At 48.2% G+C, this 26,564-nt stretch overlaps 1 protein-coding gene across 19 annotated transcripts in view; it reads right to left on the bottom strand.

Annotated features, from left to right (window-relative positions):
* mycbp2 (MYC binding protein 2) overlaps positions 1–25,924 on the bottom strand; it is a 74,039-nt gene extending 48,115 nt beyond the window's left edge. For 10 of the 19 annotated variants that reach the window (XM_030342723.1, XM_030342730.1, XM_030342733.1 and 7 more), the window contains exons 1-18: positions 25,205–25,923; positions 23,712–23,787; positions 19,188–19,403; positions 17,521–17,674; positions 14,902–15,098; positions 12,914–13,156; positions 11,873–11,944; positions 11,345–11,441; positions 11,162–11,235; positions 8,196–8,334; positions 7,782–7,858; positions 4,286–4,490; positions 3,799–3,963; positions 3,401–3,559; positions 3,033–3,237; positions 2,458–2,603; positions 1,718–1,828; positions 974–1,078 (exon numbers count right to left, since the gene is read on the bottom strand). In XM_030342723.1, coding sequence (XP_030198583.1) covers positions 974–1,078; positions 1,718–1,828; positions 2,458–2,603; positions 3,033–3,237; positions 3,401–3,559; positions 3,799–3,963; positions 4,286–4,490; positions 7,782–7,858; positions 8,196–8,334; positions 11,162–11,235; positions 11,345–11,441; positions 11,873–11,944; positions 12,914–13,156; positions 14,902–15,098; positions 17,521–17,674; positions 19,188–19,403; positions 23,712–23,787; positions 25,205–25,479 — 2,716 coding nt within the window. In that variant the 5' untranslated portion in view covers positions 25,480–25,923. Of the gene's footprint in view, positions 1–973; positions 1,079–1,717; positions 1,829–2,457; positions 2,604–3,032; positions 3,238–3,400; positions 3,560–3,798; positions 3,964–4,285; positions 4,491–7,781; positions 7,859–8,195; positions 8,335–11,161; positions 11,236–11,344; positions 11,442–11,872; positions 11,945–12,913; positions 13,157–14,901; positions 15,099–17,520; positions 17,675–19,187; positions 19,404–23,711; positions 23,788–25,204 lie in introns of all 19 variants that reach the window. The other 9 variants (XM_030342718.1, XM_030342720.1, XM_030342725.1 and 6 more) reach the window with 6 other exon arrangements.
* Between the last annotated feature and the right edge of the window lie 640 nt (positions 25,925–26,564).

Raw genomic sequence — 26,564 nt, 5'->3', positions numbered from 1 at the left:
AGGAAACCGGAGCACAATTTCAACACCCCCACTCTCACAGAAGAAAAACCTCTCCTAAAATCATCATCATATAAGAATAACCTGTACAAGAATATAAATACACCTATTCCACGTTTGAACACAAATCTGTTTATAGCCAACGACGTCACATGCTAAAAATATGCACGTTGACAGGAGCGCGGGTGCCGGCCCCGCCTCGGAGACGTATCCCATAATAGTCGGCTTGTCATTGATGAAAGGGCTAGGCCCGGTCTCCACTCAGCGCCTCCTATTTCATCCACCTTCTGCTGTGCAGCGAAGCCCTGTCTGCTCGCAGAGCGACGGCAAATCCAGTTAGGCTGAGATATTGATTACTGTAGAGACTTAAGATGACGAAACAATAAGAGGAAAAGCACTATGCAGGGCCTGGGAGCACATGCGCCTGTAGGGTTAAGACAACGACAACCGCGCAAGTCCCCTGGACTGGTGCTGTGATATGAACTGGTTCTTTGAGGAGCATACTAGATTCCTTTTGAGATTACAAAATAAGAGCGGTGTTATAGAGCTTGTCCTTGGAACAAGTTTGTCTTTCACTCGTACAACAAATGTTGAATATGACACACACAATCACACACACACACACACACACACACACACACACACACACACCTTGGTTCTTCCTATTACATGGGAAAACAGGAAGTACAAACAGGAGCCTCGGCCCCACCCCTTCTTCCTTCGTCTTCAGAGAGTAAGGGATGAGGAGGAGGAGGAGGAGGAGGAGCAGGAGGAGGAGGAAGAGGAGGAGGAGGAGAAGGAGGAGGAGGAAGAGGAGGAGGAGAAGGAGTCGGAATCGGTTGGGGCAGCCGGAACTGGGACAGAGACAGTCAAGAGGAAGGGGGGGTGTGGGAGGATAAAAAAGTGAGGAGAGGCGGTGGGGGTGGGACTCTGCCTCCCGTTGAGTTAGGTTGGTAGTTGAAGTCCGCTGCAGTACCTTTGTGCTTGTCCCGCTTATGCCTTAGGGCCTGAAGGGGTCTTATTCTGGCTAGGGCCTGCTCACGCTGGTTCATAAATATGGGGCCAGGGAAAACAAGGGGGCCTAGGGGAGAAAGAAACGTTCACATGCACGCACGCAAGCCAAAACACAAGGCAATTCAACAGCAGGCCACCAACACCCACACACACATACAAACATACATACATACCAGGGTCAGAAATGAACGTGGGCTCGGGGTATTTTGCCCCAAAAACGAATGTAATAGCCTTTGAAATTGGCCTGACCAGGGTTTTAAAAGGCCTGAGAGTTGGTTCTGTGTTTGAAAAGTGGGTCCAGACGTCATTTTTCATTAAAAGTCATTGAATTTTGATCTGTCCTGCAAACTAGACAAAATAAGGTATGATACAAATAATAAAATCACACTGGAAATAATCCAAAATGGGCCCGAAAGGTATTAGAAGGGGTTCATTTCCCACCCGTACACACACATACAGAGCAACAAATCATATAAAAAGGACACACACAAGCAAGGGGGAGGTCACCGAGGTACGACACCACCCGAGCTCATAACAAGTCCCCCGAACTAGCCCTGCACATAGCTGAGTGTGTATGTGTGTGTACACGTGTGTGTCCTCAAAACCAAGAAAACCAGCCACCCGCCCGTGAAGAAGGAGAAGGTGTGTGAGCCCCGCGACCCCACCCCCCGTCCCCCTGCACTGCCTGGCCCTGGGGGGCTCGTACCTCGGCCCTCCTCCAGCCGGTGGCGCCGGTTGATCCGCTGGCGCTTCTCCTCCTGCCGGATCTGGATGTGCTCCTCGATGTTCACGCCTGGAGGGGGAGGGACAGGCACAGCTAAACACACGGAGGTGCCCAGAGGGTGCCCGCACACACACACACACACACACACACACGCACACACACACAAGCACACAGGCAAGGAAAGGGGGGTGGAGCCGGGGCGGAAAGGCACAAGGCGGAGCAGGGGGGAGGGGGGGGGGTTGAAAGAAAAACAGACAAGAGGACAGACAGACAGAAAACATGGATGAATGGTGGCGCAGACACGATGCAGCAGTAATGACGGAAAAAAATAACAGTAAATTAAATTGCAGTCCAAAAATGAGCAAAAGCGTGAGGAATTTAAAGTCAAAGTCATCAAAGCAGATTTGTGTGTTAGCAGCCGTTGGCCGCTCGGAGATACTTCACAAAGCAAAGGGGAATTTGAGAGGCATCACAAAAAAGGCGACAACGCTAGATTACAGACGTGTAGGCAATTGTAACGCAGCAGAAATAAAAAGGGGACAGGGTTCGGCTAGATTTACTGCGCAACGAGGCCAGGCACCATCTTAAATCAGTCAGATGATAACTTTTTACCACCAGGCTCCAAAACGGGACAGGGACTGAGGGGGACGGATGTGGAAATACATTTATAGAGGGCATTCTCATTCTTAGTGAATATATTTTTTGGTGAGGGTGAGGCCTACCTAGCAGGAGGTCCAGGGGGATCATCTCCTTCACGGCGTCAAAGATGCCCCTCTGCCTGGCCTCCTGGCCGTCCAGCTCTCGGGCGCAGGCCTTGCAGCAGCCGCACGCCGAGCAGCCCGACTCCCCGGAGCCGCAGCCACAGATCCTGGGGGGGGGGAGACGCACAGCGGGCCTCGGTGAGTACAGGGCTGTGATCACATGAGGCCAGAAGGACCTTCGAGGCCGACTCATCAGGCAGGGAGTTGTAACTGTTTATTTGTAAGTGTGTATTTCCACCCTGGCCGACTGTTTTTTTTTTTGTGTCACGCATGTTGTCTTGTTGTGTTTTTGCTGCCATCAGGACTCTCTGGCATAAGGCGGCACATCCTCAATGGACTATCAGATAAATACTGTCGTGTAGCCTCGTAGAGCAGTTTAAGAAACGTGTTTCCACAAATGTTCCTTCCTGCTAATGTTCTGATGCTACTCCTGCTGAAGGAAAAAACAACGCAACGTCCACTTTGTTTTATGTGTGTACGCGTGGCTCTCCCCAGCCTCAGAGAAGGGTTCTCACTACTCCAGAAAGGTTACCCACCCGCCAGGCACTCTGTCGGGCCGCCCGCTGCTCACACAGCTGCCCCCGTAGCCGGTGCAGTCGCCGCACACCGTGCACACCATGCACTGCTCCAGCTTCCACTTGTGCATGCCGGGCTGGCACATCATGCTCTTCTCCTCCTTCTCCTCCAGGTCGTCCTCCAAGTCCTCGTCCATGGCCGTCGCCATGTTCTCCACGCCGAACGCTGCCGGGGGACGAGAGAGAGACGGAGAGAGAGCGAGAGAGCGAAAGAGAGAGAGAGAGAGAGAGCGCGAGCGAGCGAGCGAGCGCGAGAGAACAAATGACACAATGTTGGAATAATAGTGCAAAAGTTGTCTGTGTGTCCGTGTGTCCGTCCGACCCCTCACCTTTCCCCGCCTGGTTCATGGCACCCGTGTCTCGTCCACACTGGCCCTTGTTGTTGACACCAAACGTCCACACCTCGCCGCTCTTGGTGAGCACGCACGTGTGGGCCTTCCCCATGGCAACCTGAGTCACAAAGTGACCCTTCAGGTCCGTCACCTGACCTGTAGGGGGGCGGGGTCAGTCAGGGTTTACATCCCAGCTCTCACAGTGGCTTCAACCGGCTTCAAAAAGAGAACGTTTGTAAAATGAATCAATGAATATCGCTTCTATTGAACACACCATCACTGCTCCTCTTAAATACATTGTTTCAGTGTTGGGTTCTCTTTTAACAAAGAAAGGTGTTCAGTGTGAGGGTGAACCAGGTAGGGAGGGACATGGATGAACGTGCAGTGGGGCTTACAGGTGCTGTCGCTGTAGATGGCGTCCTTGCCAAACATGTAGAGCTCTCCGTCTTTGGTGACAATGCTACTGCTGCCGTTGTTGCAGGCCGTGTGCACCGCCGTCTTGCTCTCCAGCTTGATCATCTTCTTAGGCTTGTAGGGCTTTGGCTGTCTGCGGCTCTTGGCTGGAGGGGGACACACACAGACACACACTTTTGTCAACACCAGGTATTTTTGCAAGCACAAACACAGTTGCAACTTCTATGTAAATAAAATAGGTTTTTAATTAAGTATAATAAACTAAATGATGTAATGTTGAAGTCTGTGCGTTTGCATGCATGTATGCAAGCATGTACCCTTTGCCTAGTCATGTGTGTGTATGTACCCGTGTTTGTGTGTATGGGTTTGTGGGCATGTGTGTGTGTTTTTCCTGTACAAGTGTATGTGCCCTTGGGATTGCATGTGCCCCTACACATCTACGTGGCCGTGTGTGATCATGAGTCTTACTGGACTCTCCGTCCTCTCCTTTGGAGGCGGAGCCGGTGAAGAAGACGCTGCCGTCCTCGGCAACCAGCAGCGCGTGCGAACCGTCATGGCCGACCGAGAACTGGACTATCTTTGGAGACTTGGTGACGGGCAGCTCCACCCACTTCCCAGCCGAGGGCCCTCCCTGCTTTATGCCCAGACTCTGGTACTTGCCCGTGTAGTAGATCTGCCACACAGAGACAGAAGTAGACAGAGAGGGAGAGAGAACCAGGTTTAGGGAAGCAGTGAGCTATAACTCTTGCAGTTGTCAACTGTCACCAGGAATGGGAGATTTATATCCATAACAAAAACGACAAACCAGATACACGCATAGACATGCACTTTTATTGGCCCTGTGATTTACTAAAATACAAAAGTATTTTAAATGAAATACGCAGTGGTATCTCCTCATGGCTAATGGCACCCTACAGCAGCCAGCTTACCCTGGTTGAAGCGACCAAGCTTATGCTGCTAACCACTCAGGAAGGGAGGACGTGGCTCATCCTATGCTACGCTAGGCTAAACCCGATTCTGACAACACTGTCGTCTGCCCATAAGTCATTACAGGATAATATATTCTACATGGCTGCTCGATGAACAAGATTTATTTACCGGTACATCAGATCGTGCTGTGCCTGAGCACGCTGCCATTAATCAAATCTCTCACACACACACACACACACACACACACACACACACACACACACACACACACACACACACACACACACACAGTGTAGAGGGATTCTTGGGAATGCATCAGAGCCCCTCCAGCCCCCCCACTCCCAGTGGGCGTCTGCAGGCGTGATCCTGATCTCTCTCGTCCAGGTGACAAGTGAACTTTGTGCCCAATCTCTAGGTGCACTACTCCTCTATAGTAGAATATATACGAGACCGGTCTGTGCGAAATAATTAACTGCAGATAAAGGCCCGCCCACACAGGCTGCGGCAGGGCTCTGGAGAACCTGCCCTGGGACTTAATAACACCATGCAATCTGCAAGGGATGGGATCCACACACACCCACAACACCTAGAGAGTAAACACAAACACACACACAGGCACGCACTGGCTCACACCTCACAGAGGTCTTTCACAGAGACACACACTCAATCACAACCAAGGGCACCTAACACAGGGCATAGCAGCAGCTCAAACACCTGAGGTATTCACTGGTTAGGCCGGCTCTGCACTGCAGACAACCATCTCAGTCATAACTGAGCTACAGAGTTTACTCAAGCATAGACCGGCTTGAACCTTAGGCACACAAAGCATCACTTATCTTCTTCCTCATTATGTCACACCATTTACATAGTTCGGCTTCTCGGGGGCCTAATCATACAGTGATAATAGCACAATGTCTGTTTATAGTGCTAACCCTATGAATAAAGATACAACAGTAGCAAGTCACAATAAAACAGCAGTTGGCTCTCTGTCCATGCCCAACTGGTCTTATTATCGGATGAAAGCACGTGCCAGAGTAACCAGTGGGCTGTCTGTAAGGAGGAAGGACTGGGTTGTCAACCCCTGGTTAATATACAGAAACCGTTGAGTTAAGCCAACAGACACACAGTCCCTGATGGGGAAGTCCAGTGGGAACACTGCAGTCTCAAGGCATGCTATTGATGGATGCTTTAATATAGATATTAGTGGGCCCCTAACACAGTATTTGAAGCAGTCCCGAAAATCAGCCATGGCGCAGAATTACAGCCACTACGAGTCAGTCGCACATTGAGCTTTCCCCAAGGCGCCGTTTCGGTGTCTGTAGCTTTAATGCTAATGAGGAGGAGAGAGGCGAGTCAAGGAGGAGGTTGGGGGTGTGGCCCTGAGCAGCTTGCGGCCACGGTACCATGGCATGCGCTCCGTTTACAGTGGATGTATCGCAATGGCGAGGCGCACACAGCCTTTGGCCGTGTTTTGTAAATATTCTAGAACACACGGGAGTCCTGGAGCTCTATATCTAAATAATATCATGCTATAAATAAATATCTATATTAGAGCCCGACCGATTTATTGGCGGGCCGATTTATCGGCGGATATTAGGCATTTTCCAAACTATCGGTATTGGCATTTATAATGGCCGATTAATGATTATTTATATATTTTTTATTGTGTTTTTGTTCAAAGGACTTTGAGTTTCATATCTTAAGTTTGCATTTTTATAAATTGTATTTATCAGAACTTTTTTAGAGTGGTTGTATGCGTGTCAGTTGTATGAACGAGTCCGGTTGTGATAATAGAAGAATAGAAGAAGTACCCAGCCGGTCAAGAAACGGTGGCCGCTACATTCCGACCATATTCAGACCTATAAGCAGACCCACTGCCGGTCAAGGTGAAGGGTGTTGCCCCCGAGAGAGCATTGGCCCTGGAGGAAAGGTCTCCCCTGTGTGATTCTCTGGGCGGGCCAGGCAGAGAAAGGGGAGGCAGCTTGGCCCCTTATGACGACATATGGGGCCACATTCCTAACAAGCGTGCCTGAGCTTCCATTTTTTCAAAAGGCGAGCAGGATACCTAGTGCTCGTTTTACACCTAACGCAAGTTTTAGCCACTGGGGGAACATAGGCAGGCTAAGGGAACTCATATTAACGTTAGAAAACCTCATAAAGTCAATGCCATTGACTTTTATGCCATGGGACATTTACGAAATCGTTGCAAATGAGGTCTTGTGAAAGACCCTGCAAGGAAATAGCATGCCGTCCTGGCTCTCTAGTCGCCTAACGCCTAGCAGAACAGATTAGCTTTTGTCAACCCCCCGTGCAAACCTGACAGGACAGCAGCGACTACGGACAGAACGACATCTAGCTGGACGGATATCCAACCTAACAGGTGCGCCATCTTGTATGAGGTTGGTGTCCTCTGAAGAAATGACGAGACTTTTAGAAAACACTCCCTTTTCAAAGCCTCCAAAACAAGCAGGGATTGTCAGTGCTTGCTTTGGCATCGTCTCCTCCTTCTCCTCCCTTTGGATCAAACTGACATCAGTCAGAGCGGATATATCGAAGCTAAGCAATATTAATTATGACCAATTGTTTTTTTTATTTGCATATGTGAGTGCGCTCGGGAGGAACCTGTGCGTTGCATCATTAAGTAAACTCTCTTCGTCACAGGTGTGCTCGGCTCGCTAAAGCGATTGGCCCGTCATTAGCGAGGGCAGGGCATGTCGTGGGCACAGCTGTGCGGGGCCACTCCCGACAAATGAATGCAGATTATATGGAGGCTGTATGTCGTGGAAACAAAACAGCCACGACACATCAGTCTTCGTTTGTTAGTTCGTTTTTTTTCCTTATTACTCCTCGTCGTCGTCTTCTTTCGGTGGTATTGGCAGAGACACGGGCATTCACATGGAGCAAACAAGAATGCATTGAGGCGCCACACACGCCCACAAACACACACATACATACACACACACACACACACACACACACACACACACACACACACACACACACACAGAGAACAAGGAAGGTTCTCGGCACTCACCTTTCCCGAGGCGGTTTTCATCAGAGCGAACTCCCGGCCGGCTCCGAGCAGCGCTGCCTCTTCATCAAAGCCGGTGCCTGGCAGAACAACAACAACAGAGGGATCAGAACAAGGGGACACACACAAAACACACGTGCACACACACAAATACACACACACACAAAGCCCCGTCCCACAGGAACCAGCACTAGCCGTTCTCCCTTTTGTTCGCTTTTTTCCTTTTCATTCTCGTCAATGCTGTGATTGATGCAGTTTGTGTTTTCACCCGATTTCAGACATACTATCATTTCATTGTGATTAAAAAAAAATAACGGCAGGTTGTTTTGTGAATTGGACGGAGGAGGTGGTGCACAAGCCAGGGATGGGAACGCGAGCGAAACCCATGGCCGACACGGTGGTGGTGGGGTGACTCACTGATGATGTGCAGGTCCTTCTCCAGGTCGAAGAGGGAGATGCCGCAGGCGTGGAGACACTTCCTGGCCAGCTTCAGCTGCAGCTCCTGCTGGAGGGCGGGGTCCGAGCTTGTGGCGTAGATCCGCACCACGAAGCCGTCCTGCGGTCAGAGAGATACGACCGCACAGAGCTTAGTAAGCTTCAGGGCTTCAGGGTTTCAGGGTTTCCCCCCCCCCCCGACATCCATGTACCCCACATGCAGCCCTATCAGTACCCCTTCCTCGACACCAGACCAGACATGTGTTTCAAAGGGGAAGAAGCTGAGGCACACCTTCATAGCTAGTGACTTTTTGCTCTGATATTTCACAATGCGGGTTTTGTTTTTGGTGCAACAAAGCAAAATACTGGAGGTTAGGTTGTTATAACAGCTCCCGCCGTCCCTAGGGCACGCAGACCCCCCTGGTGGAAATCTCCTGGCAGGAGTTCACTGAGAGTTCTCGGGGAATGGAAAAACAAGACGTCTCCACTGGTCCACCTGATTACACATGGCAGGTAACCAAAGCAACAGCTCTCTTTTGAGGCAGCGGAGGAGTCTAAGGGACACACGTGGCATACAAAACAAAATAGACTTAGAAAATAAGACCACGGCTCCCTCGGTGACGTCTGCAGTGGAGTTTTGGGTTTATTTGACAGGCCACCACCGACCTGGCTGTGTGGTGTGTCTGCGCGTGCCTAAAGTGGACCCGCCCAACATTGTGGAATCAGGCCAGCATACCACAGAGCCACTCAGCCCTCCAGAATCCCAACAGACTGGTCCCCCCACACACACACACACACACACACGCACACACACACACACACACACACACACACACACACTCCTTAACTTTGCTTTCTCTTCTTCTACTCTGTAGACGGAGGGATGGGTCAAACTGCCGAGGCCAAGCATCCCATTGTTCTTTTACGAGGGCAAAGAAGTATTTAATGTGTACAAGAACAGAGAAGCGGCAATTTCCGTTTTTTTTCCTTACATCAAAATGAACAGCAACCAGCGAAAGGCGGCGTTCCTGACTGAGCGTGTGCAGACAGACTCCACCCGGGCGGCCACAGGTGTGTGAGCCAGGGGGGAGAGGACACTCCATTGGCAGAGAGTACTAATCTGAGGGAGAAGGGGCCATGGCTATGAAGGTGGCTGAGCGAGATGGAAGGAAGGTGTGAGATAGACATACACATGAGTGAGGGAGGGGGAGAGGGAGAGAGAGAGCGACACACCGTGGGAGGAGGAGGGTTGGTGGATTAAAGGCAGCCTCTGGCTGTTTGCTAATGCTGATGACCTCACCGCTAATTTGCTTTGAGACCCGGCGAGACGAAACACATGCACAATTAGTCTGACTCCCCTCCGATGATCGGCCAGCCCCCGCCCCCACCCCCACGCCCCTCTTTCATCTCTGGCTGTGGGCTCTCCTTCCCCTTGTAACCCCTCTAAACAGTCTGATCCCTCTGAACATCCAGGCCTATCATTCTCCTCCTCCTCCTCCTCAGCCTGCCCCACCCGGCACCTGTTCTAGCCAGAGTGTGTGCTTCACTTCCTGCCAGCCAAGATGCTGCTGTGGATTCAGCAAGACTAACAGCATACCGACCCAATATACACTCTTCCCCACTGCGCCCCCCCCACTGCGCCCCCCCTCCATCAGCACCACCCCCTCCTTGCTCCATCCTCTCCAGTCTCATTACGCCGAGAGGCTGCTGCCCTGGTGCTGCAGAGAGTGGGGATGGGGGGGGTGGAAGTATGGATTTCACACTACCCTCCCCCACTGCTTAGTATGAATGCAGATAACCAACTGGCAGATTAAGCCTCTGGAGAAGGCCACACACCAACACACATACACACACACAGTCTGTGGCACAGCTGGTGCTCAGCTGGGGGTCCCGTCTGCATGGAGCACTAGAGACAGGGTAAAATGGAGAGGGACAGATGTGGCACTGGCCGGAGGAGGGGATGAAACAGCCTTCATGTCAGCGTCCAGAGAGAGACGGAGCCAGGAGACAGGGGAGAGGAGAGAGGGTCCAGGAGAGAGGAGAGAGGGTACAGGAGAGAGGAGACGGGGGTGAGAGAGGAGAGAACTGACAGGGGAGAGGAGAGAGGGGAGAGGAGAGAGGGTATAGGAGGAGACAGGGGACAAGAGAGGAGAGAACAGACAGGGGGAGAGGAGAGAGACCAGCTTTGCAAGCCGAAAAGAGGAGCCGCCGTGTCGCGGTGCGCATGAAGCGAACAACAATCACAGCAACGCTCTCATGAATAATAACGCTTTCTTACTCTGCTTCCAACTCTGCTCAACAAGGCCTGTCGCCAATAGTGTCAACAAAACAGATTACAAAATACACGAAAAAACAAAAAACGCCCCTTCACAGGGGATTGGCTGAATCAGCATTCAGCCAAGAGCTCCTTGCCAAGTACTTCAGAGAAAGGCAACTGACCGAATAGTTTTCTTGTTAAGAGACTGATGCAGAGGAAGGAAATAATGATGTCCGTGTCTTGTGATGAGTGAGGAAGTAAGTGTAGAATATACAGAGTATTACAGACAACGAAGTCCAACTCACAAATAAGACACTGGATTATTTTCTTAAATCTGATGGTAGAACAGCTCAAATGTGTGTGAAAGGGACTTTAACTTCCCTTTGCCTCATTTGTCTCAACCTGTAATCGCTTAATTGGTGAACTCAAGCATGGCCAGCACTAGTAAACATATACGCATCTGTAAAGGTTTCTAATCAACAGCATGTAGAAATACTTTGCTGAACACTCACACCGATGAGTTTTCTTCTGTAAAACATCTCCTTAACGAATTTCCGCTATAACACAGCAGGACTGCTGCATACGAGATGAACAGACCTAACCTCTTATGTAGACAGAAGCAGTGTGTTTGAGCACCTGTGTGCTCATGCGTGGGTGTGTAAAGGTAATGGAGACAAGCACTGTAACGTACGTCTTTGCAGGCGGCTAATTGGTTGATGTACTCCCCGTCTGTGAAGATGATGTTCTGACCGTCGGCGTGTTGGCCTGTGGAGAGGAGGAGCCACACATCATCATCATTATCATCATCATCATCATCATCATCATCATCATCAGTGTGTGGCTGTGTTCTGGGCGGGGGGCGGGGGGGGGGTACCTGGCATTGAGACGGCGCCCTCCGGCTCCAGCGTCTCCGGGTTGATCTTAATGGCTGACGTGCTGTGGTTACCCGAGTCCCGGTACAATAGATAGCCCTGAGAATGCAGCACAAAGACACACACACACACACACACACGTTGGTGCACATGTACAGCGGTTCGCCCAGGTCATGCTGCTGTGTGCGGCTCCCGTGCAAAGTTCTGCAGCAAAAACTGTCGTGCTGAGGAATGCACCTAGGGAACGGCTTTGAAGAACGCACAATACCAGCTCGATAATAGTCGTATGCAAAACAGGGAACCCTATTTCAACCAAAAGGTTCATAACTAAATAATTGGTTCAGTAACTTAAACAGGACAGAATGCATTTAATGCCATTCTAATCGCAGTTCTAGGAAATGGTGTGTGTAACATCAAATCTTAACACAGTAATGAGGTGAGTGTGGAGATTGTCGCTTTGGATAAATGCGTCTGCTCAATGCCCTATATGAAAATCTAAATGTAATGCAGATTTAACTTCAAAGGCTTACCTGTGCAAAGCCCAACCAGGACTTCTTCTCCTTGCGGTTGCGGATGCGAGACGTGGAGTTGTACACGTGGCCCTGAAGGACATCCACACAGCGTCACAACACAGCCAGGACGACATTGTGGGGAGGCTGTTCCACATCCTAGCCACAGTGTTCTGGGTTTGATAACCAGGTCTACAGATTCCAAGTGGCACCCTTGAGCAAGACACCCTTCCACTACCTGCTTCTGAATGATGTCCATCTCACCCCACTGCAGGTTGCTTTGATTTAAGAGCTATCATTGAGTGTCATTTTTTAGAAATGCCACAGCCACTGGTCTGCTTTTACTGAGTCAAAGGCTATGGGGAATATCTGTTCTGGTTGACGGCACCTGCCTCCGTAGGCAGACGATTTACATTTAATGTAATCCTTCCTTTATTGGTTCGGGGAATTCCTCCCGGCGGTCAAACACAGGTTCGTGAAATGCACCACTTCTCAACCGCAGGGAAAGGTAGGGAGGGAGCAGGCAGAGAGTGGTTACTTATTTACAAATCTTGCCCTCTCTTTACAACTCACACATTTGATTCTAAATTATACAATAATACAATTGTGAAGAATCGTAAGAACAAATCTATCCAATCTCAAAATGACCTGAGGCAATGTGGGTTAAATGGCGCTTCAAGATGGTTTATAAGCCCTTCAGCATGGCGCTAGCTTGCGTCTCGGCTGGGGAATCGATACAGGAATGACACCAGGGCGGCCGTTTGATCACCCGTGACTGATTGAGCAGCAGAGGTCTGTCGTCCATGTTAATAATAACACGTTCATCTCCTGCTGCTGACGCCTACCACTTGTGAGGATGAACACGGAGATTGGAAAAAGACGGATGGAGAAGCCACGCATGCAAGCACATACCACACACACAAATGTATGTACACACACACAAATAAGACAAACACACAAAAGCAAATAAGACAAACACATAAACCACACACACACACACACACACACACACACACACACACACACACACACAGACACACACAGACACACACAGTCCCGTACCCGGACGGTGCCGCTGTATCCTGAGCCCACTTTGTAGAGGCCGTCCTTGCAGAGCAGGTAGAGGAAGGAGCCGTCTGTCTGCAGCAGGCAGTGTTCGTCCTCGTCGATAGCCACCTCCTTCAGCACCCACTTGTTCATGAGCGCCGCCCGCTTGATGCCGTTGCCGAACCAGTCCTGGATCTGGATCTTGCCCACCAGCACGGCCTGGATGCTCCTCTGCAGCGCGTTCAGGATGGTGGGCACCTATGGGTGGGGGGGGGGGGGGGGGGGAGTCATAATGAGTGGGGGAGAACAGTGGACTCTGACAATCAGGGCGCATGCGTGCGTAGCTTAGTTCCAGGCGGAGCTCACCGCTTCCCTTAGCCGGCCTCAGGCGTAAAGCAACGGTTGATAAATCAACTGATTTGCCTCAAACAGGTTAAGATCTGTTCATAGTGTGCTCGTTAATGCCTTCCATGGGAGTTTGAGGTTGTGTGGGTAGGGGGGGGTGGGGAGTGCTTACAATGGAAAAAGGAGCCAAAGGCAGAGTGCTCATGTGCTGCGACGGTCAGCAACATCAGACCATTTGAGTTTGACCAACAGAACATCCGTCACACGCCATTTTGGATCTTGCTGACGTCTCGTCACACACTTTGTCAATGGGTTTGATGGGGGAAGGCAAAGAGACCACAGTGATTGTAGAGGAGAATATTGGTCTCCATGACTAGTGGGATATTGACTGGGCTGGTGGAGGCTGGTCCATCCCCCCCCCCCCCCCCCCCCTTCGCCTGCACACCCGCCCTACATTCTACAAGCCTCCATCACTCAGAGGCCGAGCCATTACACACTCTGCTGAGCTCGCGGTTCTCGGCGCTTCGCGGCTAAGAGACCTGCTGGTCCGCCCGCCTGCCACTGGGATGACTCACAGCTCAGTCGATGCCCCGGTTCCCGGAGCTTCGCTGGAAACACACGGGCCCCCAGTCTCTCAGGTCCGGCCAACTCTACCTGCTTAGCCTGTTTTAAAAGCCTCAGCAGTATTGGGAAGGAGGAGAGCCAAGCAGGGCCCGGGCCCAAGCTGTGCCTTCCACTCAAATATACGCCTTTATAATAACCTTGGAAACCTCCACGGCAACACCCTCATGGTTATAGTGTGAGAGTGTGAGTGTGTGTGTGTGTGTGTGTGTGTCTCTCCTTGGCAATATTACATAACATGAAGCAGAAGGATTCATTCCACGTACAATTTAATGCGTGTTCATCGCGTGTGTGCAACGGCTAAACACTGAACCATAAATTCACGGACCAATCACTTTAGTCATTCGACTCATGGTTGGGGTGCTCGCTGGTGAACCTTCTCCACGGCTTTGCAGTACACTTTCTGACATGGAGCCAAAGACATAGCTTAGGAGGGGAGGGGGCGAAAGAGAAAGAAAGAAGAGCAGATAGCAAGACTGAGTGAAAGAAAGAGAGAGAGGGAGGGAGGGCGATTGAGAGACAGACGCAACACAGAAGTGAGACAAAGGACGTGAGGAAGAGAGCGAAGCCGAGGGGCATTGAAGTACAGATAAACAAACGGGGATGAATTGCAGGCTCATTAGCAGAAGAATGCGGGCAGGGTATCATAACAAGACGGGATGATTGGAGTGTCTTGACATTTAGCCAAATTCAACCGCTGCCCTCGGTGAGTTGCCCACAGGCCCGGACAGATACTGCTAGGCTAGGTTTAGCTAGCTCTGCGTCACGCCGCTACCGGCTGAACTACCGCTACGCTCCGGTGTTACGAGCGGAAGAAGCCGCCATGGGGCGAATCAACAATAACATAAATCCTAACCTGTTAAAGGGCCAACAGCAACAACGTTGTGTGCTTTCATTTTATGCAGAACTTTCAACTTCTTTACATGAAGATAAACAGGGGGAAACCGATCTTCCCCCTTGCCTCCAGCAATGTCTGTGTGGACAGGAGGCGAGTGGAGAGCAGAGAGGGATCCGGACATGAAGGGCGCCCGGCTCACCTGTATGGTCTGGCAGGCGTGGCTGCCGTTGTTGGTGAGGATGGCGGAGACGGCCTGCAGGATCCGGCCCGTGTCCCCCCAGGCCACCACCAGGCTGAAGAGGCAGGCGCAGGAGAGTGCCGTGAGGGCCTGGCCCGTGGGGTCGTTGGGTCCCGTGCTCCGCACCGTGGTCTCGAGCAGCAGCTGGAACAGGGACTCTGTGGCGGTGGAGGAGGAGGTGGTGGTGGTGGTGGAAGAGACACAAGAGGCCAATGAGAGGGACAATAAAGGGAGAGCTAAAGGGAGATGGAACTGCTCTCCGAGGGTGTGCGTTTATTTGTTGGATTCTTTGTACTTATTTCTGTTTGGATGTAAATGTACCATTGAGGAATGATGCGGAGGGAATACTAGCTATATGTTATAACGAGGTAGTGTCAGCAAATATAATGTTGAATTTTAAAAAAGGTACACTCTTTTCCTCAACGGCCTTAAAGGGTTATTGAACCCCCAATACACTGTTTTCTAACCATTCTGTTTGGGTCTGTGTGGAAATTCTCTGACAACGCCCAATTTGTTCCCATGGAACCCAATGTGTCAACCTTGATTACTGACTACTGCTCAGATTGCATTCTTTGAAACGTGTGTGTGTGCGCGGCATTCTTGTTGTGTACTGGTTTAAACAGCCTCACCCGGCCCGACTCAGACAGATTACAATCCAGGGCTGGGTGAGGTTGCGCACCGGTCATGTGTTTCAATGATCAAGGCCCATAGCTTGAACCAGTCAACCAGGCATGTCAGCAGGCAACACCTGCTTTTTCCATCTCGCCAAAAAACTGGTTTGTTACAACATCTGAGGAGTCCAGACAAAGCCACTTCAGGGGCACTTATCCGGGTCCACTGCCACCCTGACAACCAACGAGTAGACTTCTGCTGGGGTTTCCGGCCAGTGTCACGTTAGCATTGGGGGTATGTGGAGTTTTGCTGTTGAAATCTGGTTTAAGCTACCCTGGTATCGCCAGACTAATAGCAATCTGTAATTAGTCTGGAACCTTTATCTTTTGATTTCCAAAAGGGCGTCACTAACAGGCGCAGATCAAAATGCCTCTGGACGCAATTGGACAGGCCAACAACCAATCATAGCAAGGATACGGGTGACGCTGCACTGAGCGATGAGAAAACATCTTTCTTCTCAACAAAAGAGAGCAGTTTTATTATTATTCTTGTAGCGAAAATATACCATCCAGTTGGTTTAATACCGTCTCGATAGTTGAATCAACAGACCTTTGTATATAATCTCCATCTATCTCTACAGCGCTCCTCTGCACCGTCATATTATTCCAACCTCAAACTGTTGGCCGGTCTATCCCCCTTTAACAGGGCAAAGATCGTTTTGAATGGGAGGGGAGCCAGACCTTATCTGCAGAGCAAATGAAACATGAGAAATTCGTCTGGCTCCCAAGGTAGGTTTGAGCCGTCTCACCCAGCCCGAGTCAGACTGACTAGGCTGGATGAGGCAGCCCACCTGTGATGCATTTGAATAATCAAGGCACACAGGGTAAACCAGCCATCCCCACACACACTCACAATAAGCTCTGGTACGTCAGCAGTTATCCCCTGCTCCGCCACCATTACGTTTCTCCAACTCGCCATTACACTGGTTTGTTACATCATCTGCCCATGACCTGGTCGACGTCGGAGCCCAGCAGAAACTTGATGGCCCGTGTCAGGGTCCTCTGCCACAGGTTGAATTTGTTAGACTGGGTAGCCCCGCACATTCTGCCGGCAATTTGAGTTTGCCCTGCATAAGGGTCTGGAGAAGAGCAATACATTTATTTTTGCTTCCGATTTTTGCTGGAGCCAATCACCAAGCTGGCTTTTCCCCTTGGCGCGCTGGTTGGTTGGTTGGTTTAACACAATGACGACAGGGAAGCGACGGCAAGCAGCCAATCGTGTACAGTCAGTTGAACTCACTCAGAAAATGACAGCACCTTCCCCATACTAAAGCTCAATCTAGGAATGAGCTTTGTCTGGCAATAGCGAGACTATGCATTTGTAGTATTCATTCCATTTTTGGATCTTGGTCAACACTTCACCTTACAACGTGCACCGATAAAACGTGAACTCCAGAATAACTCAGCGCTTGCTGGAACCCCGATTTTACGGCACAATCTAATTAGAAACGTATCCCTCGAGAAAAATAGATAAAACCTGTGTTCACACGCAATGCTATTTTAGGGAAGAAAGGCACAACTGAATGAAGAAAGTTGGCAAAGAGTAAACACAAGAGCAGTACGAAACAGCGGAGCCATACGTCTGTTCTTAGGTTTCGGTATGCGGGCACAATACTAAAGTCAGTTGCACTTTTGAAACATCATGTTTCATTTAGCAGCGTCGTGCTTCCTACAATCACATTGCGCTGCGTGATTGTGGTTGTTTCTGCACACCCTGTAATTAAAAACGACATAGAAAGGCACCTTGTTTATTTTAAGCAAAACCATGTGGAATAATTTGATTCTCGCTTTAACGGGATCTCGGGAATAACGTGCCGTTGAGGCACCCCAATGACAACTCGCACGGTGACGGTTAAGTGTATTGGCGTATATGCGGGTTTGTACATCGACACACGTCTGCCAGTCTTACCCAGGACGTCGGGGGGCTCGGTCTGGAAGCCTTCGGGCTGCTGGCCCTGCAACATGTCCAGCAGGGCCTGCAGGCTGCGCAGACACAGCGACGGATGGGAGAACCGCGTCTCCTTAATCAGCTCAAACACCCCGCACAGGCCGATGCCAATGATCTACACACACACACACACACACACACACACACACACACACACACACACACACACACACACACACACACACACACACACACACACACACACACCACACACACACACAAACACAAGGTTATTAGCACGGAACTCTGTCAGGCTTCACAAGTGCAACAGACCAACTAGCAGACGGTGAGGATAATTTATGTTTTGCAAACAATTTGATGAGTTGTTGTTTTTTAAGGATTTAGTCGACAAGGTCTTACAGCTCGAGTCAAAGAAACTGTTCCACTCTCTTGGCTACATCCCATAGGACATACCATTGCCTTTCGCCGCCATCATTACCGTACGTCTTAAAGATGAGCCTACGCTGTCTCAAGTTTAAGTGAGGACCGCAAAAGAGTATGGCCTAGAAACCCATTCGCCCCTGCTCTCCCCCTGCCTGTCCTCGGTTCCTCCAGCTCATGTATCTTTAAGGCGCTTTTCAACGTCTATTCCCAGCTCCAGAGACGAACCAAATGAAGATAAAAGGAATCACTCGACATGGCAAGAATAAATAAACACGGGTGGGGAAATAACGAGAACGAGGGGTATAATGAGGAGCGGTGGGGGCGGGGGGGGGTTGTCGGTGGGGGAGAGTAGGATAACCCAAATGGCTGTTGGTTTGATTCTGCCCTGCGGGGTACTAGGGTGAAGAGACAGATTAAGCCCAGAGGGACTTTTGCTCTAAACCGCCACCTCCCCCCTCCCCTTTCTGAAACCGCTGCATCGTCAGGAGAAGAGGAATACTTGATTACAACTCTTAAGACAGCAGGGCCGCAGTCTTTCCATTAGGAAATGGAAAGAGACAAAAAGGCTTAATAATGACTGAATAAATATTTTGGACACACACACACACATCAAAATAATCGTAATATCATTAGCAACATCATATCAACGTATGCATTAGGGAGGGGGGTATTGTGGTTAATAACCTGACCCATTATAAATAACTGAAAGAATGATGATGGACGGCAGCTTTCTTTTCCGTTGTGCACTGATAGCAACGGAGTCATGCAAATGTTTATGCGATCAGAGAAGGGGACCACAGAAAAGCTACTTTCACATTCAACATTTATAGTCACGCGACTCATATGAACACAAAACATTTCCTGGTTCTGAATAGAGTTGTGCTGTAAGCAGATCAAGTGTTGATAAGTTTTATTTAAAGAATTGAATTAGATTTTAAGATTACTTCAAGGGTACGTGCTGTGTGTTTAATACATTCATCCTTCACCACCTCAGGATGAGATTTGTCACATCCGATCACAATCCAGGATCTGACTTCCACCCCTGATGGCTTCCCGCCATGATTTGATCCCAACGGTTACACGAAGGACGACAGTTTGGAAATCCCCCACACGTCGGCCTAACGTCCCCCAAGATACAGGTCATGGCACCAGCCCCATGCAGCCCAATGGTACTAGCAGTGTGACCGGTACCGGCCAATGGCTGCTGAGCCCCTACCCCCCTGCCCCCCATGCAGTCCCCTTACCTTGGGCAGCTTGACGGGAGGCTCACGGTACTCCTCCTCCTCCTCGCTGTCCGAGTCCCCGCTCTGCACAGAGCTCCTGGAGGCCAGCGCCAGGGAGGCCTCGCGCTGCTGCCACTCCAGCACGCAGTGGCGCACGTTGCAGTACACGTTGAACGCCGACGGGTTGCTGTGCAGCTTGATGTCCGGGATGCAGTAGGCGCCATCCAGACCGTCGTTCTGTCAAGGGGAGGAACAGAGCAATGTTGACATTGCACCTTGTTTTCACTTTTGTAATATTTAGTCATTTTGCTTTCATTAAAGTGAAATGACTGGATATGAATAATTATGTTACTTTTTTTTTTTCATATTTAGTCATTTTACTTTTATTAAAGTGAGATGACTTGATATTAACATTGAAATTATACATAATACATTTCATACCCGGTAAATTTACTCTTAACCAAAGACAGAAATATATAAGAATTAACACTGGGAGACCCACATCCTAACCACTAAAAAAAGCATGGCGAGGATAAGAAGTAATCACTCATGGTGGAGACTAGAGTAAAGGCTCAGTTATGGTCCCACGTCAAGGCAATGCAATGACGCTTCGACGCAGTCGTGAACCTATTCTGTTTCTGCGCGGATTTCCCATGTATGGGACTAAAGTTCTGATTTTATCTTATTTGTTTCCCAATCAGTGGAAAGTATTAAGAACAAATAAATATCAACCTAGATTAGGGTTCTGAACATTTGATGGAAAAAGGTGATAAACTGGAAAACGTCTTCACTTGGAATCAAAATCTAAAAGCATCCAACAGCTGGAAGAGAAGAGTTGGCCTTTAAAGTAATAACAGCCTTAACATTGGCTGGCTCTTTTCTTCAATGCCAATTATCTCAGGCTATCAGAGCCATGAATCATTAAGTCCAATCAACACTTAAGTGCAAACATTATAGTAAAATATTCCAAAAGAACGAATCACGATTTTTTTGTAGCATTGTTATCATCATCATCTCTAGCTTTCGCCACTTTAGCCCAATAATCGTTATAATCAATCTATTCTGCACAATAACCATAATCCATCAGCCTTCGACCTCAGGCAGAGAAAGGCCGGTCTTATGAACCCATTCCAGGGACCATCTCTGGAGAACAGTGGTGATCGATCAGGCATTACACCGCCATGCATACGAGGCACCTCAACGGCGGACGGTGATGTCATCCGTTTGAGGAGAAAGGTCATTGAATGTATTTGATGCCAATAGGGAAGAGGCCCGGCTCAGCTAATATAATAACCGTCTTCTCTCGCATCCATCCCCGCCCCCACCCCCACCACCCCTCCGTTCCCTGCCCATGGGACAGCACTCTCTCCCAGTACAGCCGCAGCTTTACCCTGCCTGGAAAGAGCACTTAGACTCCTTTACCACATGGCAACGTCATAATGACTCGGGAGTCCAGACAGAGAAGGAGACAAAATGGGTTTTGAAGAAGGCGTTGGGAGAGCTGAAAAGAGGAAGAGCAGGGCTGCAGAGACATTGCCAAAGGTGGGCACCAGGGTATACAGAGGGGGGTTGAGTTTTTGTTTGGCTTGATGTGCCATCATTTTATTGCCGCCCTAGTGTCAAAATAATATTGAAAAGAATGAACGAATAAAAAGGAGAACAGTCCCTCTGTGATATTTCCTAATAGTACCGCTTCATACACGTATTTCCGGTCTTCAAGATCGACAACGCGGTAAAGTTGGACCACTCATGTAATTTTTTCCAAATCCCATACCCATGCTGTCAATAGTCCAAGTTGATGTTGCCGTTGCTTTATTCACAACATGCTACGTATGAAGCAGCACTCTATTATTTTAGTAAAGTGCTGAGTGTGACAATTCCCCTTGAACTGGCAGTTGCAATTTTTTTTATGATTACAATACAGTTTGAAATGCTTTTCAACCCTAGGGCAAGTAACCATACTTGTGGCACGAATTCAACCAAAAAGCTAATTAGACAACATAGCTGGATAGCTTTCAGTTAGAGACATTCGCAATGTGACTAGAAAGATGTTACAGAAGCACAGCTACATTAGAAAGACAAAAGAGAAAAACATGTTGGTTTTGGAAAGCGTGCAAGGAACACTGACTCATCTCTGTCTGTGACAGAGATGGCTGTGTGAAAAAAAACCATTCATTTCTCCCATAGAGAATTCACTGTATCGGCCTGTGATGACATCACTTATGGAGGTCCATAGATGTCACTAACGACAAAAAACAAAAGGTAATAAAAAGAATGTGGAAAACTATCGCTAATATAGATTGGCAAGAGAGCAACCGGATATGGCTTGCACAATAAGCATTCATTTTAAATATAATAAGATAAGTTAGACACTCTATGTCGTTGCATAGTGGATCTAAAACTCATCCGAGTTTTACTTTTCATCTGAACCATGTAAAAGGGCGTAGGACAGTCACACATTTGATCTCATCAAAGTTTGTCTTTCGAACATTTACCACTAATACAACTACTCAGGCAAACACCACTTTTCATTCGGATTAAACAACAAAGTCCAAAGAAATGCAAGCCCACCTAAACCACAAAGCTATAGTACTATCTCTTGAGTGATGACCTTGTATATAGAGAATAATAAATAGAGAAAGAAAGCATACAGAAAAAATTATCTATAGTTGGCCTCATTGAAACAAGTATAACAAGCAAATAAATAGGGCCCCCTTGGTATGTAGAGATGAAACATATGGTGATCAACAAATGCATGCAACAGACAAAGCCAAGTGAAATGTATTTAGTTTTGGTCCATTGGCAACCATTTAGCAGGCTGAAGGTACCCCCTCTTGGGCACCAACCTTTGCATTATACCTAATGTTAAAGACCACACCATTCTCTACCCCTTGCTTACGTTAACAAAATCATTATAACTCCATTGCCAGTCATCCATATGGTACTTGAATTGGATCTAAATCGGATCCATTATGAAGCTTTAGTAATGAGGTCCTTGACGGCACTTGATCAATAACAACCAGTTATGTTTCATTGGAATAATGCCACATTGCAAGTTAAAAAGGGGTTCCACCACTACAGTAGCACTGCACACGAGAGCCTAGCTGAATCGTGTGCATTAATTGAGTTCAATTCCTGAGCCAGGAATTTATCAGATTCCTACGTCAACGTATCGGCAGTATCCACTGTTTATCCTGTGCCCCCGTGCCCGGGCTACACCCCTGCGTGTTTATAAGCACAGGAGGCGGACAAAGGCTGAGGACAGGCCCTTTTACAAGCACGCCGGGACTGTGTCGACGTAAGAGGCGTGACTGAGCAAGAGAGTGAGAGAACACTCTGCGATCCAAACACAGCATGACTGCCTATGTGTGTGTGTGTATACCATTCTGCCCACTCGCCTGCCCGTACGTCTGCCTGCCTCGCATTAACTCCTTCACACCAGCTACTTCAGGCCGGCACCTCTCTATTCTAAAGTGACAACCTCAACTGAACAGAAGCCAAGCACAGAATACCCTATAACGCATAGAAACCATCATACAATTAGTTCCGGATCGGGGACCGACATAGAATCATCTGCTAGCACAAAGACTGGATTACATTGGTTCAGGACAGGGTTTTAGGATGCAGCCACGTTAGGTTCCAGCACACACGCACACACACCGCTTTCTCTGTCAGACAAGGTTCCCTCTTCGGATGAAGGATAGGGAGGCAGGCAACTGTTGCCGTGGAGATGCAGAACGCACTGGGTCGCTTGGCAACAGGCCAATCGCGCCTGAGCCACTCCCAGCTTCCCTGTCATACTCGCATACATACACATACATAAACACAACATTGGATATCTGGACACTTAGAAGCCCTACAAATGTACCCTGTGTTCCTAGCAGATACTTTAGAGATAAAATACTATTTAATCCAGTGTTATCCTTCATTGGTTGGGTTCATATGATAGAAAGCAGTAAAAGCAGTAAAAGTCTCCTATTTCTGTTCAAATTTATTGTTGAGGTGCTCTTTGACAAAAAGAGACTTTACATTTAAAATACTGCAAATACTTTGTTTATATTGTTTACGGTCTGTGTTTATATATTAAAATATACATTACTAAAGAAAACGTGGAATTTCAGGACTAGTCTAAACATTTTTTATCTAAAGAATTAAGCAAGAATACATTATAAAGCAAAATAAACGCTTTAATAATATTGCAGTGGCTAGTAAGTTAGACTCCCAGCCAAAAAGCAAAGGGTGGATCCAAAATGTCAACAGCCTTCTTGTAGGCATCCTTCAGCAAAATGAGCCCTCCCTGCTCCTTACTGACATGTATCCAAAAACTGTGCAAGTGGATAAATGTGTCTGTACTATTTAGTTGATTTGCAAAGTAAACAAGCAGTAGTACGCCGTTAGCGAGCATCAAATAATAAATAAAAGTTAGAGAGCCTACTTGTTCAAAAGTTGATCCAATGTCAAACTTACAATAGTCTTGTAAGACAGGACTACATAAAAAATAAATAATAACATTGCTACATAATTAGTCTTAAACAATCCCCATACCTTTGTTCTCGCTTTGACTTTTGACTTCACCTTCTGTCGTCGTTTTAGCTTCTTCTTGCTCAAGGCCTTCTTTCCCCTGAAAATACATGAGCTGGTCATACATACATTGTAAACTCATATATTCTTTGTACATCTTTTTTTCAAAAACAATTGTGTCACAGTAGTTGCAGCATAGTGTGGAGAATTGCCCCCAACCACAGAAAAGAGGTGTCAAGGATGAGGTCTCATGCATTGATCTTGCCAGAAGATGGTTCCAGAATAAGTGGTTTCAGAAGGCATAGCCTTTTGTTTTGGCATCAAAATATTGTCTAAAATGCTACATCGTCTTAGTATGTAGTCTCATCAGAGCTTCCAGAAACATTCTGTGTGTTTATGTTCCTCTTGTGCTTTGAGAATCTCCATCTCATTTTTTTCTCTGCAAAACTTTCTTAAAGACTCTACCAATTAGCCCCATTAATTAACATATCTGACTCAACAATTCGTAGTTACCAAAGAGACCACAAGTATTGGTTGCATTTCCTGTCCTGCTAAAAATGCATGCCCTCAATTTGAATGATGCAGTTTAATAAAAGTTAGACAATGCGTAATGTATTATATGGCAGAAAGATGCATTGTATTGCAAAGGGATGCATTTGTGCGAAGCTGCGCTGTCCGGGCTTCGCATTTCACAACCTGGCTTTTAAATGACGTAAGAGTCCTGGCTCCTGCCAGCCAGCAGGAGAGTACACCCCAACAACACCGACCCGAAGACATGACGGGCACGCTCGTTTATAAGGCGTGTATGTAAGCTGTATAACACATTGCATATGACACATACATTTATTTCCCTTTTAACTGATGAACTGTGGCGGTAGCAAGTGAGTTAACCGGGGAAAGGGCCGTGTACTAGCTCGGCACGGTGACGCCGTTGGGCCCTCCGTGTTTCACCGCCGTTCGGATGTGGCGAGCCGACACGACACGGCCCCGTTCACGTGATGAAGCATATGAGATGGAACAATAAAAGGGTCGTGTTTATCTGCTCTTTATTTAGACCTGGCGCCTTCCCTCTGCAGGAGTTTGGCCCCAGTGCTAGCAGTAGGCTGCAGTGTAGCTCTGCTGTCATACTGACAGTTAGCCAGCTAGCTCGGTGTAGAGACGCATCCCTGGCCCGGGTGGGAGGAGCGCCCGGTTCACTTGGCCTCTCTACCCACTACGATATTAACTGCAACCGGGATACAAAGTCTCCCAAAACACTCTCACCTCATGGCGAAACATGTGCCAATCAGTCTTCAGTTGACAGAGAAAGGCTAGTCACATCCAAAGCGCACAGGTGAACAATGAGTGGGTGTTAGTGACTTGGGCTGTGTGTCAAACATGACAACTGCTAGCTTCGAAACCGACGCTCGGCTAGCTGACAAGGCTAACGAGGATGTTTGCTAATGGGCGCGAGCGTGTTACAAATGTCACCCAGCCGCTCATGTGATCTCATTCTCCTCATTACGCCATACACTCACCTTCCTTGATTGATCCCTTGTTCTTTGTCATTGATCGCAGTGGTGTAAATCCTCCTGTATCTTTCCGCCAAAGCTCGCCCTGAGAGTAAAAGCTGGTACCGACTCCGGCAATCCGTCTGGGTTCCGGGTGTGGGACACGAACCCATGGCAGAGCCAAGGGTGGAGAATTCGGCTCCGACTCCAGAAGTGACCCTGACACCGAACCCCATGGACGGCGATGAGGAGGGCAAGACTCCTCCGCCGGCTGCGGCCGCTGCCGCAGCAGCACACATCATGGTTTAGTAGAACAATGCATATATTACATCAAACATCAAACCGCTAGACCATAACCAGCCGACAGTTACACTCCCGTTGTCATTCACACCACTACATGTCCCGGCAAGGGTCCAATGCACAATAGCGAAATGGCACGATTAAAATCCAGTATCTCCAGTAATCAGCGTAGATTGTAGTGTCTCTGGTGGCGGTGCGCCTGTGCTGAGATGAGCTTCGAGTCCAGACCTACAACACAGTCCTTATCTCCAGAAAAGCATTATCTCAACGCATACCGATTTTGGTAGTAGCGTGATCACAGCATATAGTAGTATTTCTTTTTTAAATGGGCGTCCTGTCGTGCTTGATTTTCATTTCCTTCTTGAATATTTCTTGATCCCGTGGAGGCAGCACCCTCAGCTGAGCTGCCATCTTGGCTTCATCATCATCATCCCACCCCTGGCTCAAGCTTGTTTCGCAGTAAGCATGCTGGGATATTTCCCTGTGGCAAACCTGAGCGATCATGTATTATTTACATTTTTTTTTTTGAAAACATCAAAACATGGTATGCCTTTTTTCAGTATAACTCGTTGTCTCCTGGTCAATTTCGCGATAGACAAGTTATTATATGCATCGGTATAATTTCAATCGTGGTGGAGGTTATTAAAACATCAGGGTAAATCGTGTTATTATCCCAAAATGATCACATCATAGACTGTATGTTCACTGGCTAAACCCCAGTGTGCACATCAGCATTTTTCATCACCGAAAATCGATATGATTAACAAAGAAATTATTGATAAATATTGTTTGACAAATTGATCAATAATTTAGGTTGCAATTTCAAATAGCTACTATGCAAGCGTCTAACCACTAGCCCAATCACTACACTTTCTCAAAGCATATTAAAGTAAAGAATTTCGATCTGACTATAAGCTACTAGCCACATGAGGATAGGCCTATAATTATATCTTTCATTAAACGGGGACTTACCTTTGATAACATAAATATCCTATTACAATATGACCTATGCAGCTTTGGATCATATTTTCTATATATGTATGTATATGTTGTGTGTTAATTGCAATTGAGCTTGAAAGAAAACAAA

This window comes from Gadus morhua, chromosome 20, assembly GCF_902167405.1.
Source record: "Gadus morhua chromosome 20, gadMor3.0, whole genome shotgun sequence".
In the NCBI taxonomy this organism is placed as follows: Eukaryota; Metazoa; Chordata; class Actinopteri; order Gadiformes; family Gadidae; genus Gadus; species Gadus morhua.
This window is presented reverse-complemented; position numbering and strand designations above follow the sequence as displayed.